The 15,319-nt window shown below is 43.5% G+C and overlaps 1 protein-coding gene across 3 annotated transcripts in view; it reads left to right on the top strand.

Moving 5' to 3' along the window:
• The window catches only part of TGFBR3 (transforming growth factor beta receptor 3), a 141,371-nt gene that overhangs the window by 101,442 nt on the left and 24,610 nt on the right, over nucleotides 1-15,319 (top strand). For all 3 annotated transcript variants that reach the window (XR_014549636.1, XM_083620624.1, XM_083620625.1), the window contains exons 6-11: nucleotides 1,825-1,993; nucleotides 3,687-3,834; nucleotides 8,391-8,580; nucleotides 10,382-10,692; nucleotides 11,292-11,441; nucleotides 13,984-14,124. Coding sequence is in view for 2 of the 3 variants with exons in the window: in XM_083620624.1 (XP_083476750.1) it covers nucleotides 1,825-1,993; nucleotides 3,687-3,834; nucleotides 8,391-8,580; nucleotides 10,382-10,692; nucleotides 11,292-11,441; nucleotides 13,984-14,124 (1,109 nt within the window). In the remaining variant the exon portion in view is untranslated. The remainder of the gene's footprint in view (nucleotides 1-1,824; nucleotides 1,994-3,686; nucleotides 3,835-8,390; nucleotides 8,581-10,381; nucleotides 10,693-11,291; nucleotides 11,442-13,983; nucleotides 14,125-15,319) is intronic.

Consider the following 15,319-nt stretch of genomic DNA (forward strand, 5'->3'; position numbering starts at 1 on the left):
CCTCTAGAGAAGAAGGCAAAGTGAGCATTCAGATACCACTTAGTATGGAAAGGGATTGTGGGGGGGGGACACACCCCCTGCCATTAATGCCTTTATTATACATATCTATGATGCAACTACACTTGGGAATACTGTGTACAGATCTGTTCGCTGAGCCTAATAAATAAATGAATTGTGAAGCTGGAAAAGGTGCAGAGAAAGGCAACCAATCTGATCCAGCAGCTGGAACAATTTCCCTAGAGAAAGGATTGTAATGTTTGAGGCTTTTTGTTTATTTTAAAGGAAAGGTGGTGACATGATAGAATTGTATAGAATGTTGTAGAGAAAGTGGATAGAGGGAAGTTTACAGCCAGTCCTTCATCATGATAATATTTTACTATAGGTTGTGGTTTTTTTAATGGTTAGGTGTAAAAAAAACAAACAACCCACAACTGCACCATGTTTAATTCAGATTCTGCACCAGGAAACACAGAATTTTGTAACTGACATACATTATGCAAAAAATCATGTCACAATTTTTGTTTGTGAAAGTATCACTTCTAAAGTAAAAAAAAAAAGTGAATGAAATGCTGAAACTGAAAATATCAAGAAATAAACTCCTCTCACACTGTAATTATCACTGTTTTAGAAACTTGCCTTGGGACATGAACAATAAAACAAAATTTGAGATGCAAGTAGAATAGCATGACTTGTCAAAACACTACTTTTACGAGCATTTTACAGACAGCTTTCGAACACCGCAATTTTTTATAATTTATTAACATCGTAGATGGTTATCAGCTGTGCACAAAAAGTACAGAAAGGGCTTAGAATGTGGTTCTGACCACAGAACAGCTACTTGAGAGTCTCACAGAACACTTATAATGAAGAATGGGGAGGTGTGGAGCAAAAGGTATGGGGGGCAGGTTTGGGTTTTGTTTTTTTGTGGGCTTTTTTGTTTTGTTTGTTTTTTTGCCTAATCAAGCCCCTGTCTAGGAAATGGTGTAGCCTAGGATCCAGGGCAAGCCTGGCTTCGTCTCCACAATTAGGAGACAAGGTAATTGATGTGGCTGTGAAACCATGGTTTGACATGGGCTTGCAAACTATAGTTTGTTAACCATGGTTAACTACTGCCTCCTGTATGCACCCTTTATGTGCTTAGCTTAATACAGAGGGACAAATTATTATTAGAGATGTGTCCAAAAATCCATTAGAGTAAGGGTGCATTGCCCTCTGAGCTGGGCACAATTCGAAGTAGGATTTTGCACCCTTTCCCTATCACTTCCCTATCAATCCCCTCCCTGCAACCTCTTTTCCCAGGCAAGGAAAACGGCCTTATCTTGGGGAGGGAGTAACAAGTGATGGAAGATCCACTTCCACACAGGAACAGCCCCATAAGGTCTCTGCTTTGCTGCAAATGATGTCCTGCTAGGTATCTTAGTGCTTGTGGTTAGAAAACCAAAGACTAATAAACTCCCAGTTGGAAATTATGCTTAACCCCATCTCAAAGGAGGATGGATCTGCCTTAGGATGAGCTCATGCTTTTTTGATTGTGAGGAGTTGACATTTCTTTCCCCCACCTCCCATTTGAAGTCTTGCAGCATTCCCAATCAACATGGTTAAGCATTTTTCCTGCCTTGGGCTTTACTGCTCCTATGGCAACTCTAAGCCATTTCAGGCCACATTGAAAGGAACAATGGAATCAAGGTAGTGCAATGATAGCCTTGGTGAATGAGGAGCCCTTAAGCTGGGATCCAGCGGGGAAGGGCACATGGTAGCTTTAACTTTTACAACCGTATTTGATCATCTAAGGATGATTAGTTTTATCTCTTCTTCTTTTTTTAGATCAGTTTTTCCCTGCAACATGCAATATAGAGAAGAACTTTATTTCCTTGAACTACCTTGCGGGATACCTGCAACCCAAGGCCGCAGAAGGATGCATTGTCTCCAGCATGGATCAAGAAAGAGAAGTTCACATAATTGAACTAATCACACCAGACTCTAACCCATACAGGTAAAGTGCCCGTTCCTATTTCTCCAAGCCAAGAATATTATTTATTTCAGCCCATCCTGCAACTTTAAAGGAACAGATCCTCTGTCTATGAGAAAAGTAAAACTCTGAAAAGTTTATTTGACACAAATACTTTTAGATTGTGGCACTTTGAAACAAAAGTTTCAGTATGTCTGTTATTTAGCACAAGGGGCCATCAAAACAGGTCACAAAATTTGTCTTCAGATTAGAAATCAATGTGGCAAATTTTATCAAGGTCAAAGAGGCAGCTACAGGGAGGGCAATAGCTCAGTCAGTTAGAGTGTGGTGCTGATAGTGCCAAGATTGCAGATTTGATCCCCATATGGGATGGCTGCATATTCCTGCATTGCATGTGGTTGGACGATGAAGTATACTCGGAGTCGAGAGTGGATCTCATGCTCTTTATTCAGCTCATAGTGGTGAGGTGGAATGGAAGTTCCCCCAGAATGTCTGCTTTATATACATTATTTACACAATGGGCCCCACATGATTGGCTAATTCCGGGATTCTCCTGTAGGGCAATCGGGTTGCGGATTCACTTCCACCTGGAGCTGGATTGGGTGGCTCCTGTGGACCAATCAGACTACTGCATACTGGATCCTATTGTTCTAGGACCAATCAGACTACTGCATTCTGGATCCTATTGTTCTAGGATCAATCAGACTGCTGCATTCTGAATCCTATTTTTCTAGGACCAATCAGACTGCAGCATTTTGGATCCTATTCAACTCAGTACATAACAGACAAGATGATCCTCAGGGCCCTTCCAACTCTACGATTCTATGGTTCTGTGATAAAGTTGGGCTCTGACCTAAATATTTGAGAAGATACCTCAGTTGATCATGGGCTTACGGGTCTTGTTCAAGTGCTGCTTCACCCCCCCCCCCCCATTATCAGGATCGCATCCTGAAATACTCATTAACTTCTACCTCAGCAAGCATTGGAGGTTGGGGAACACAGGAGACCTCATCTCACTCTTCGGGAATAAAGGAAGGGAAGGCACTCCAGATCTGACACAAAGCGTAATGTGAAGAGAACAGATGCATTTACATTAAGCTTCCATTATCCTAAAGATGAGCAGCGGGCTAAGCTAATAACTGCGTTTTGAAAGTGTCCCATTCTTCGTCACTGCCCAAACATACTTTGCTTTTTTGCACATTCCCCATTGTTTTCAAAGCTCAGCAGACCAGATGCATTTCTCTCACTTATTATTCCATTTTTCCTTCCGCAACAGTGCTGCCAAGCTATAATTTTAGGGTACAATAGGGTGACATGTGCTCCAAATTAATGGAATAAATTGGATAGAAACGTACATTTAAAATTTCCTGAAGAAATGGGGAAATAGCGGGGGTGGGAGAACGAGCTCCGAGTGGTTCTCTTTAACCAGCACCAAAGCAGTGGCAATGAGCAACCAGCAACCTCTAATTGAGAAAGCAAAGCTGCTGCTGGACAGTAATTATTAGCCTAAAAAGCATTTTTGTTTCCATTGTTATGTAAAATTGTTTTAGCATGTGTGGCGTAACAGTCTGTTTTGCACATGTTGTACCGTCTGGGATAACCTCCAGCGTTTTAATCAGCTGGCCAGACACTGGAAACATGATGGATTGAAAGAAGGTTGATAGCTGAAAATTTCTGGCGTGCTGGGGCCTCACTCTTTTTTATTTTCCACGACCAGTGCTTTCCAGGTGGATATCATCATTGACATTCGACCATCTCGGCCAGACACCACACTTGTCAGGGATCTTGTACTTATCCTCAAGTGCAGAAAGTCTGTCAACTGGGTCATCAAGTCCCATGACGTGAAGGGGAAACTGGAAGCAATTGTAAGTAGATATGACTTGTTGTAAGGGAGGCACGGGTGCTGTTAACAGCTCAGGCTTTTATGTGAAGAAGTGAGCACATGATAACAGACATATTCTCTGAGTATCTCCTCAACTTTTGCTACTAATCCTGGTTGTTGGTTCTCCCCACCCAACCTGGGTACTGAGTAATGTGCTGCTCGATTAAGAGGGTGGTGCATTGCATCTGTCACCAGTGCTATTTTTCTAGAAAAAGAGATGCCGGAACTCACCATGAACACCTCCCTTCTTTCTCTTATACAGTGGTACCTCAGGTTAAGTACTTAATTCATTCCGGAGGTCCGTACTTAACCTGAAACTGTTCTTAACCTAAAACACCACTTTAGCTAATGGAGCCTCCTGCTGCCGCCGCGCCGCTGCTGCACGATTTCTGTTCTCAACCTGAAGCAAAGTTCTTAACCTGAGGTACTATTTCTGGGTTAGTGGAGTCTGTAACCTGAAGCGTATGTAACCTGAGGTACCACTGTAATGGCAATGGCGCCCACCTGAGAGGTGCCGGGACTGAGTTCCAGCTGAAAAAGAGCCCTCTCTGTCATTTCCAAATGTTTCATTGCACGCTGTTCTTCACAAGCAGATGAAGACAGTGTTCTAAACTCCCATTGTTCTAGGCACATTTTGCGACAGGGAATTTCATTCGTGCAAGCCGTTTCTGAGCTTTGGGTGCAGTACTCCACCAGAGAAAAACGAACATAATATTTTAGCTGCAGTTCATTCATTTTCAGCTTTGTATTCTTGTTATAAAAAAGTGCACCTAGACATTCCGTTGTTGCGCCCATAATCTTGGTTTAAGGAGCCATTTAGCTCCTGGCTTTTGTATCTCACTGGATGAAGATTTTCACTTTTGGTTTTCTTTAACACCTCATTCTAGCCGAGGGTTTCTTTTATTAAAAAAGCAAAAACATACCCAGAGAGATCCGATGGGTTAAGGCAGAGCCATGGAACCTTTCCATTCTGGTGGGCCAAGATTCTTATCTTCACAAACCCCACAGGCAAAGTTTGACGGTTGAGCAGGGACCCTGCCTGTCATAATGGCATTGGTTGACATCTACGCCTTTCAAGTTTCATTTCAAAGCAGCTTCACACTTCACAGTTTAATTCCCTCTGCATCCTGTGAGCCGATGAGCTCTGAGAGACAGCACTTTGAACTGTGTTTCCAAGCAGGTGTTTTTTGGAAACACATGTCAATGTGAAGGCCGCGCCTCTACCTGTCTCCTACCTGCCATCACCTATGATATCAGGGGTGGGCCAGGTAGGCATAGTTTGAGGGAAACGGCCCCACGAGCCAAATTAGGACCCCTTCTGGGCCTAATTGGACCTGCAGGGTAGAGGTTCCTCGCTCCTGAGTTAGAGCTCTTGTTACGCAAAATTTCTTGACATGTTCCCTCTACAGAATCATAGAAGTCCAAGGGACCTAATGACATCAAGGATCCCTCCACACTGCCTCTCCCCTCCCGCCCTCAGTTTCTGGCAGCCACCTCTGTGTTGGGAAGCTGGGTCAGAAATACCCCCCCCCCCCGTCCACTTCACATTACTGGGCCCTGCTGGCATGCTGCCAAGTTCTGGTGTCTATTTATACTCTTTAAAATGCATTACTAAAGTGCACTGTTGCTTTGATGCCCCGTTCAATACTTCATACCTTGGAAGTATTTTACTGGCCACTGTTGGAAACTGGATGCTAGACCTGATGTTTGATCAGTTCCAGCAGAGCTTCTTTTAACGTTCTTAATTAAGTTGTGCTTCCAATTATTTGTTTATTAGCTGGACCAGTTTCACTCCTCTGCAATTTTGCTCATGTTTTTTCACTCAGTGGAAATGGCAGGGGTCCTGAGAGGCAAAATTAAGTTGCCTGTAAAGAAAGTTAAAGGAGTTAATTTGGGTTGGTTGTGCTCTGATGTATAGAATTATAGGAAAGAATATAGACAGGAAAGTCCCATTTCTTTTAAGTTTTGAGGGAGCCTGTGATCTCCAGTTTCGGCTTGACTGAGGCTACAGCTCTTAAACACGCTTTTGTGTGGGATGCACCTTCAAGTACACACAAGATCTCACTGAAAGTTGTGATCCGCTGCACACTTACCTTGGAGTGAGCCCCATTGGATGCAGTTCAACTTCATTTCACATGTAGGTTTGCACTATTGATCACATATAATTCTTAAGTACAAACTGTACCCTGGAAGGAGCCTTGAGCCAACAGCTCAAGCAAAGGCTTACATTGATGCCCTTTTGGCTGAATAAGAAAGTGTCTTATTCATCCCAGCCACAACTGATCGTTGCTTGAAGGTGGTGCTATCAGCTCACCATGTAGAACAGAGAAAACTAGGGCAAAGGCATCAAGAAGCTGGGTAGAGATGAATCCAAATTTTGAATTGCCTTTTTTACTTTCCAAATTTGTTTTGATTAGCCCTAAGCAGTCCCATCTGCAAAAATACCAGTGGAAGATGAGAGATTTAAAAAGTAACATTCCAAATTCAAATTAGCTGCATCTGACCCATAGGAAAATCAGTGTCTAGTTTGAGAATATGTATTTTTATTTTATATTCAAGCGTCCCAACATTATGTGCCAGAATAGTGCCAGAACATAAACATAGACCCTGTATGCTCCTATTTGTATACATTAAAACTTGATGGGTCTATATGAATAGAGAGGGACGTAGTCCTTTAAAATGGGCAGGTTCCAGTTATGACAATTATATTCTGAAAAATATTTGTTCAGCTGTTTTATCTAACATTTAAAAGAGGGAGAGAGAGAGAGAGAGCAGGAAATCCGGAAAATTTGGGGATCGTCATAATCTCAGGTCAATCCAAACTTGCCTGCTTATTTGAAACATGTGTAAAAAAAAATTGTATCCAGATTTGAGTCTACTCAAAAGATAGTATTTTGGGCAGAAACAGGGCAGGCAGGCACAGCTCAAGAGCAGAAACTCCTCCTGCACCCACTCCCCAAAACAGGATTTGCTACCCATTTTGTTAATGGATCTCCTTTCAGTACCACCTGCAGCAAACCATTCAAACACATAGAGATTTCAAGATTGCTTGGCATCTTCTGTAGGAGCTTTCAAACATGGGTTTTGAAAGGTTCCATTTCTTCTTCTTCAGATGGCAATTCATATTGCTAACATTAATTGTCACAAAAAATCAAATTATTCAGTGTACAAAGAATCAGGCATGGCCTTTTTAGGATTTTGCGGGTTGACCCATGTCCTGATTCTTAAAAAAGCATTTTGACATGGAAAGGGTATCTTTTCCCTGAAGCTTTTACTCAATAAGGCTGGCTTCCATATTCATCTCCCACAGGCTACGATTGCTGTTTATTATGTGCTAGAAAATACTGGCATCTTATGCAACAGTATATAGTTTATTGACTACTTAACATCGCTGTAGTTAAAATAAATTCAGCAATGGGCCTCCATATAGCCCATGTGTGTATGTAAGATTGTGGAGTGTCCACACGCCTTTTTAGCCACATCCACAACTGCATGCACCCCTGAAAGCCTGTCCAAGGGTGAATGTTGCCCTTGGAACCAAAAATAGGTTGGCCATCCCAGTGTAAAATCAAGGGCCAGTCTTAACATTTCAGTTGCCTAAGGAGGGCCGATGTGAAGTTTAAACATTTTCAGTGTAACATTTCCAAACTCAATTATCTTCTGGATGATCTTAGATTACCCCTGAGATTACTGAGTGGTGCTAACTTGAATAAAATATTGGAGGGAGGAGGTAAGCCCCACCCTGCATAGTAGATTACATGATACAGTGTGTGTGTGTGTGTGTGTGTGTGTGCGCGCGCGCGCGCATGCACACACACGCACACACACACACACACTTGAATGGAAATGACCATTAAGTGAGCCTGGCTGAAGGGATCTTGGCCCCAGGAGTTGGCTCCTATGGGAGTACTAGTCCAACAACTTCTGGAGAACCCTTGACTCATCTAGCGCATATTTCAGATTTGCTACATCCAGTAGCAGAGTAGAGACCATCCATGCAATGAGCCCCTTAGCATGTCATGACTGCCAGTGAGACAATCCCCAACATGGAAGTTGTTTCAATTAGCTTTCATGTAATTTCCGTTACACGTCAGCCTCTACGAACCCTGGATATGCTTCAGCTACTTACAGTCCTTGTTATCCTTCTACATTATCAAGAACTTTTGTTCCTTATCTAAAAATCATTGTATTGAGAACTGGGGGGGGGGGGAGAGAGAAAGACAGGTTGTTGTATTTTGACATGACGCAGTAGCTTTAAGTGATTATACTGTACCAGCAAAGTGTGGGGATTTAGCCTCATCCATGGCAAACCTTTCACAGTTCTGTGGTGGGAAAGGATTTGGTCGTGTGGATGACAAGTCAGTCTGCCTGGAAGAAAAGTTCGCTGCAGAAATGATGAAAAGTAGTTGTTGAAAGGAGCTCCTTTTCATGTTATTTTTTATCCCAGAAAGGGGTAAAAATATCAGTTTCCTGACATGGTTTTACAAGACTTGGAAAAACCTCATCCAGAATCCTAATGTTATCTCCTTTTCTGCGCAGGCAGCAAACAGTGTTGGCTTTGGAAAGGAAACAGAACGCTCGATGGTGATGACTAAAAACATATTTTCCAATATTCCCTCCTCTCATGAGAGTTTGATTACGTGGGCTTATGACCATGGCTACCATCCAGTTACTTCCTATACAAAAGCACCTGTTGCTAATAGGTTCCATCTACGCCTTGAGGACACTGGTAAGTCAGGAGGCTGGCTTGTATCAAGTATGCAGCAATTTTCTTGAACTCTTCTTGGTCCTTTTCCTCCCCTCAAGAGCCTTGGATTCACTAAAGCTTTGAGAGTTGTAATGGGAGATATGCTTTGATCGGGAGATACTAGGTTGAATTAAGACTTCCAGGGAGCAGAACCCCACCTACTGGATGCTCCGAATTGGTGCTGGGGGCTGCAGGGGGAATGGGAAATTGGTGAAAATGGCCTCCAACCCCCGTTTCTCCAGTGGGAGCCTCTGCTGGATTGAAGGCCCTTCTGCAAACAGAAGCAGCCCTTTCATTTGCAGAGGGGCAAGTTTGGATCTACCGTATTTTTCGCTCCATAAGGCGCACCTGACCATAAGGCGCATCTAGTTTTTAGAGGGGGAAATCAAGAAAAAAAATATTATCCCCCCCCCAGCCCCAAAGAGCAAAGCCAGCGGGATCCCGCTCGCTGTCCTGGCTTCTTCTTTAGCTGCACGCAACCTCTCCAGCCGGGAGAGGCTGCGCGCGGCTATGGCAGAAGCCAAGACAGCCAGCGGGATGGATTCCCCCACCTCGTAGAAAAGCCCACAGGAGCCGCGCACCCTTTAAGGAGCGCTCCGCTCCTGCGGGCTTTTCTATGAGGAGGGAGAAGGGACTGACTGGCCGCGTCAGTCCCTTCTCCCTCCTGGGGAAAAGCCCGCAAGAGCTTCTTGGGAGCTTTTCCTGCCTGCCTCCCCCCCTGCATTCGCTCCATAAGACGCACACACATTTCCCCTTACTTTTTAGGAGGGAAAAAGTGCGTCTTATGGAGCAAAAAATACGGTAATCCCCTGGGATGAATGTTACATTGGTGAAGTAAAGTTGCTAGCCTTGCAATTTGATTTTTTGGGAAGGTCACTAGCTTCAGATAGGGAAACCAAGGATATCTGCTACCTTCTGAAGACTTTTTTCTCACCCCACACCCTGTCTGCTATTTGCCCCTGAAAGTGCTGCGTGTATTACCTTCTGGGGGCAACCAGCAGCTGCATGGGATCTTCAGCAAGAAATGGCAACTCTCCCTGTTCACTGCAGTGCCAAAATGTTTTGGAAGCCTCCCATGCTTCTTTGTTAAGAAGGAGAAGTGGCAGGTCCTATCAGAGTGATCTAATAGCATTTTTTACATACTGCAGGGCTTGCCAGTGTGGTGCCTGTGGGTGCGATGGTACCCCTGAGGTCTTCCCCTGTCACCCACGAAAGTCTCTGAACCCCCCTGCCACTGCCCCTTATTGTGATAGAATCACAGGGTTGGAAGGGACCTCCCAGGTTGATCTAATCCAACACCCTGCAGTGCTGGAATCTCAACTAAGGCATCCATGAGAGATTGCTATCCAGCCCTGCTAAAAACCTCCAAGGAAGGAGAGTCCACCACCTTCCAAGGGAGTCCGTTCCACTGTTGAGCAGCTCATACCGTCAGAAAGGTCTTCCTGATGTTTAGTTAGAATCTCCTTAAAAGTAGATACAACTGAAGGAGCAAGTTGGAAGAGCGATGCTGTTTCTTACTTCCTCTGACATCTCCATGTGTTTTCCAAGGCTCAGATTATTTCCACTGAATCCAACTTTTAACCATATCCCTTGGGAAAGTAGTGTGTAATCCTGCAGGGGAGACGTGAGTGGAGGAGCGGTGCACAAAACACTTACTCAGAAATCCCAAAGCACCCACAGGCTTAAAAAGGCTGGCAACCCCTGATGTCATGCGTAGCTTTGCTCAGAGTCACAAGAAACTAAAGGAACGTCGTAACGTCTCCAAATTTCTGTCTTTCTCTAGAAGAGATGAATGATGAGGAGGACCATTTCCCACCAGAGCTGAAGGAGCTGCTGCGTGGCGTTAACCCGCTGCCAGCTCCACTCGCGCCCTCAAGCGAAGGCGTTAGTTTTGACTTCCACTTCCATCGAGATCATGATGGAAACTTGCCATCAACTGATATGGTGGACACAATTAGGACCAATCGTGGCTTTGAGCACCTCCTTCCAAAAGTCTCAGAACCAGAAGAAGTTCAGGGTAGCGTTCATGTTGCCCTGACGGTGAAGTGTGATGACACGTCCATGATTGTAGCTGTAGCAAAAGACTCACTGGAGGTTCGTATGATTTCTTAATTTCACATTGGAACAAACTAGGATAGAGTGATTTGACTATTGAATAAACTATGGAGTGTGTTGCTTATTAACCCCACATCTACAAGGGAACATATGGTTGACATTATCTGCCCTACCAGTGATCAGTCCTCTGCTTTTGTCCCAAGGCTGTCAAAGGACTGCATTCACTGCAGCTGGAATTGTGAAGCAATTGTTCCCGTTTAAGTCAGAGCCAAAACTTAAAGATGATTAAAATATGCTCCAAAATGCATTATCTTCTTTTCTCCCTTTGGAAAACAAATCATCTAAAGTTACAGACAGTCATCTCAGCGGGTCTCTCAATAAAATGAAACATTGCAATGATGCTCTGGTGTTTTATTTTGTTTTATTTTGTGCATACAATACTTACCTTTCCACCAGACTGAATATTCTATAAACTGACTAGTCTGCACTTTTGGAGGGCAATATTTTAATACAGAATTTTGCAAGATGGTAAATAAAAATGCTTAATAGTCAGATTTTTAAAAAACCAACGCTGTCATTTAAAGCCCTGATTTGTAGTTTGGGGTGTAATTTTGCATTGTGATCTCTCCCTTTTTTAGGCTAGCGGTTATATCGGGACACAACTCTCCCTGCTGGATCCTACATGTAGAGCTAAGACAAACAAGACCCATTTTATTTTGGAGTCATCGCTGCATGATTGTGGGACTCAACGAATAGCCTATGCCTTGGATAACGTGTATCTGAACTCTGTGAGTCTATTACAGCAGAAATAATTGTCTGTATCTTGCAATCATAGGGTTGTTGTTGTCCTGGTGATACTTTATTTCTTGTAAAAAAAAAAAAGTAATGATAGAAAGGCAGGCTTAACAGCAAGAAGTCCCTGTCGTTTCATGTATATGAATGCAATTTCAGGAATATTTTCTTGAGTGAGGCTTCTCGCTTTTTTCCCTACTTTAGGAGGTAAATAGCTTTCCACAGTAGATAGAAAGCAATGAACTTACATTGATGGAGCATGGGCATCCATTTTTTTCTCTTATGGAATGGGAAAGCAAAAGTAGCTAGTCATCTCTGCTTGCGTCCTCTTTCTGTCCCACTTATTCTAGCAGAAATGCAGAATCCAACTTCACTGTGTTTGCCCAGCCAGGTAAACTCAACTGGGCTAATAGGCTCTGCTTCCTATTGTTGGGAAAGAAAGCAAGGCAAGACCTGCTAGCTGTTATTCTGTGTTTAGAACAGAACCCACTACATTTCAGAGACAAATCTGGAGGGTCCAAAGTAACTACTAATCTCCATTTATGTAATGGGTAGAGAGATAGCCCAGTTTGGGGCCTTCAGAACAGAGAGATTCTGTGCCGCGCTGGCCATGCTTAACTGATTTTTCATGCTCCCAGAAGGGAGGTAAAGAGAAGCAGTGCCACTTCCACAGCAGAAGTCTGGTTACCCATCGAAGAGTAATCTTCCCCTTTTCTGCAAGAGTGCGAGAGAAGGCTGCAAAGCCAGCTATCTTGCCTGAGCGTCTAGAGGAAATTCTTCCAACCAGGAGAGTGGCTATTTACAAGCCTGGATTGATGTTCTTGAATCTAGTGGTGTTTAGGATGGAAACAGACAGCTTGCATGTCTTATAACATCTAGTTCCTTTCTCAGGATCAGGCTAGATCTGTAACAGTTCTCCTATTGTTGTTCAAGCCAGTTGTTGTTGTTGTTTTTGTTACATATGTACAGTGGTTCAGTAAGTAATAGCCTGTTTGAGGGCCTGAACTTGGCGCATCAACCTGGCAGCTCTCAAATAAGTTTCCATTGTAAAGAAAAATGTATGGCATGGTTACCTAGCACACACTAGTTTTTGTTAAGTGCATTTTAAATTACGGTTAATATATGTTCAGCACCTGAAATTTGAATCCATGTGCATAATCTGATTTTCCAAGTAGCTAAGCAGGTATGCAAGAAACCATACACCACTTCTAAGATTTCTATCTTCAGCACTAGCTCAACATTTTCACTATGATCGTGAATAGATGTTGGCCAGCTCAGGTTAACAGAAAAGGACATCTCTTGGCTTATGAGATTTCAGCACATAGTGGCAATTTTGGCATATACTGAAGGGCTTATTGTCCAACTCAAATACAGTGAAGGCAACCTGATCAGACATAACCTAGTCCAATTTTAAAAAGAGAAAAACTCCAGAAATCCTTTATTTGGCCAGACCTTCTGGCTGTTGATCTAGAGATGTACCCAACCAAAAACCATGGATAAACAGGTTGTGGAAAAATGCACATCTGGATCTCAATTCAGCAGTTGCCCCGCCATCTTTAATGGTGGGTTAACCCAAAACATGCCAAGACTTAAGTTTTACTCAAGATCCAAAGCTCAGATTTTTTTCCCCCTGAGTACTGAATCTCAGGCCAGTTTCAACACCATCAAAGCAGATATAGAATTACGCAGTAAATGCCTGAAAACAGTAGAACTGCTCCTTTGGATAGCAACAACCCCAACATCTGAGCAAACAGAAGAAATTGAGTTAAGGAAAAGCTGAATAGTCAGGAAATGCAGAGGAACGGAATATGTGGGGAATGCTTGTGTGTGAAAAGTGGGCAGGAGATGCCTAACACAGCCCAGTGTGGGAGTTATAGCAGGATACAGAAATGAGAAGGAAAACTAGAAAGCAAAGGAACTATTTTAAAGGAAGGGTTAGAAATGTCTGTACGTTTAAAAAGAAGAACTACCATGTCAAAACTCTTGGCTCAATTGCTGATTTACTGAAAAGTAGGGTGTATACCAGTCCAGTCCAGTGAGCCATTGCTTGTTAACAATGCTGAGTACATAGCTTTACCAGAAGCAGAGCCGGGGCTGCTGGTATCTTCATCTACATACCGGTGCCCAGACTGCAATACTTTTATTGCTCAAGCAGGCTCCAGATTTGGAAACAAGCTGAAGGCATTTCCTTTTACTTGCTCCAAGCTTGCCTTTAGAGATTCAGTGGTGGGCTTACTGGAAAGATGGGGGTTCAAATCCCTACAAAGTCAGTGGTGATCTCGCGCCAGTTACTACATCACAGCCTCACTTACTGCACAGGGTGTGAGGATAACGGGAGAAACCACCTTGGAAGAGCAGGGTGCAGATGGGTTAAACGGTAATCCCTGTAAGGGTGCCCTGATAACATGATTAGCTTTTCCCACCAGCAACCTTTCTTGATCCATGTTTCTGACTCAAGGGGGCAAGTGAGGTGGAACTCCTCCCCGAACAGTTTTGATAGAACGACAAATTTTCTACTCTTTTCTTTCTTTGTCAAAGATTGTTATCCATGTGCCGTCACCAATTGAGGCCAGTGGTTGGGCGGTTGACTATGAAGACATGGAATCAGGGGATAATGGATTCCCTGGGGACACTGATGAAACAGACGTCGTCATTTCCAGCAGGACTGAAATTGTTCGGGTATGTAACAATTATCCACAGTCTGGCTGCATAAAGAAAATTTGGAACAGGGACGAAACTCACTATGATCTTGACTTCCAGAGTGTGGAGTAAATTGTCCCGGTGGTGCACAGGCAATTGTGAGCTGAGACACAAACTTCTCCTGATGCTTATGCAGTATATGCCTTCATGTACCCCCACCCCCCCAAAAATACCAGAGAAGCGCAAGAGCCAGAGGAAGCAAACCTTTTTGCTTCCTTTTCAAAGCAGTTCTAGAGGCTTTCTGTCCATGCCCTTCTTGCATGGTGAGCAGTAACAACTACCCCATGATTTTATCATTTTTAATCCTTTATAAGCCTTTTGTCCTCTTCATTGTGTGCCCTAAGAACCTCAAAGCATGCCATGAGCCCATATTGATTTAGTCCTCCTTTCTGTCCCCCTTCCCTGCAAAAAAAGAAAAGTTGTCCATTGTTGGACTCTGGAGGAAAGTGAGGACCCTTAAAGTTTCTGCTTTGTTCTGTGTACGTATAGAATAGATGGAGTGATTTTCTTTTATCATGAAAGTCAGAAATAGCTATGTTAGATTGCTGTAGAGGAGTGTGTGGGGGCGTTTTTTTGAGGGGGGGTCATTGTAGTACCAGGCACGGGCAAATTAGAGAGCCTAGCAAAACAGAAGGAAGGAATCACTTCTGAATCAAGCACTGGAGGAATAGTTGGGCCTTGTCAAAAGCTTTGATTTTTCTATTTTTGTGAACCACTATTTATTTCCAAATATTGAAATACACACTTCTATAGACCTGTCTATATCCTTTTATGTGAGTGTGCTGCAGCCGATGATTGTCTGTATTGGCAAAACACTATGGGTGTAATTCAGTGTCGTGCTCCTCCAGTTGTTCCGTCTGCGCGAGCATTGCAGCTTGCCTGGTAGAACAATCCCACTTCTCCTCCCCCAACCCCCATAGAGCCCATTCCATGGGGTGCACAGGGGAAGGAGAGGAGGAAAGCCCCATTGCACAAGCAGAAGTCATAGAATCGTAGATCAGAGTTGGAAGAGACCTTGAGGATCTTCTAGTTCAGCCCCCTTCAGTGTAGGAAAATGCAGCTGTCCCTTATGGGGATCAAACCTGTGACCTTGATGTTATCAGCACCATGCTCTAGCTAACTGAGCTATTTGAAGTCCCTACGCAAGACTTCACTGATGATGAATCCCTCTGTC

The sequence above is a fragment of the Podarcis filfolensis genome (genome assembly GCF_964270895.1).
Source record: "Podarcis filfolensis genome assembly, chromosome: 6".
In the NCBI taxonomy this organism is placed as follows: domain Eukaryota; kingdom Metazoa; phylum Chordata; class Lepidosauria; order Squamata; family Lacertidae; genus Podarcis; species Podarcis filfolensis.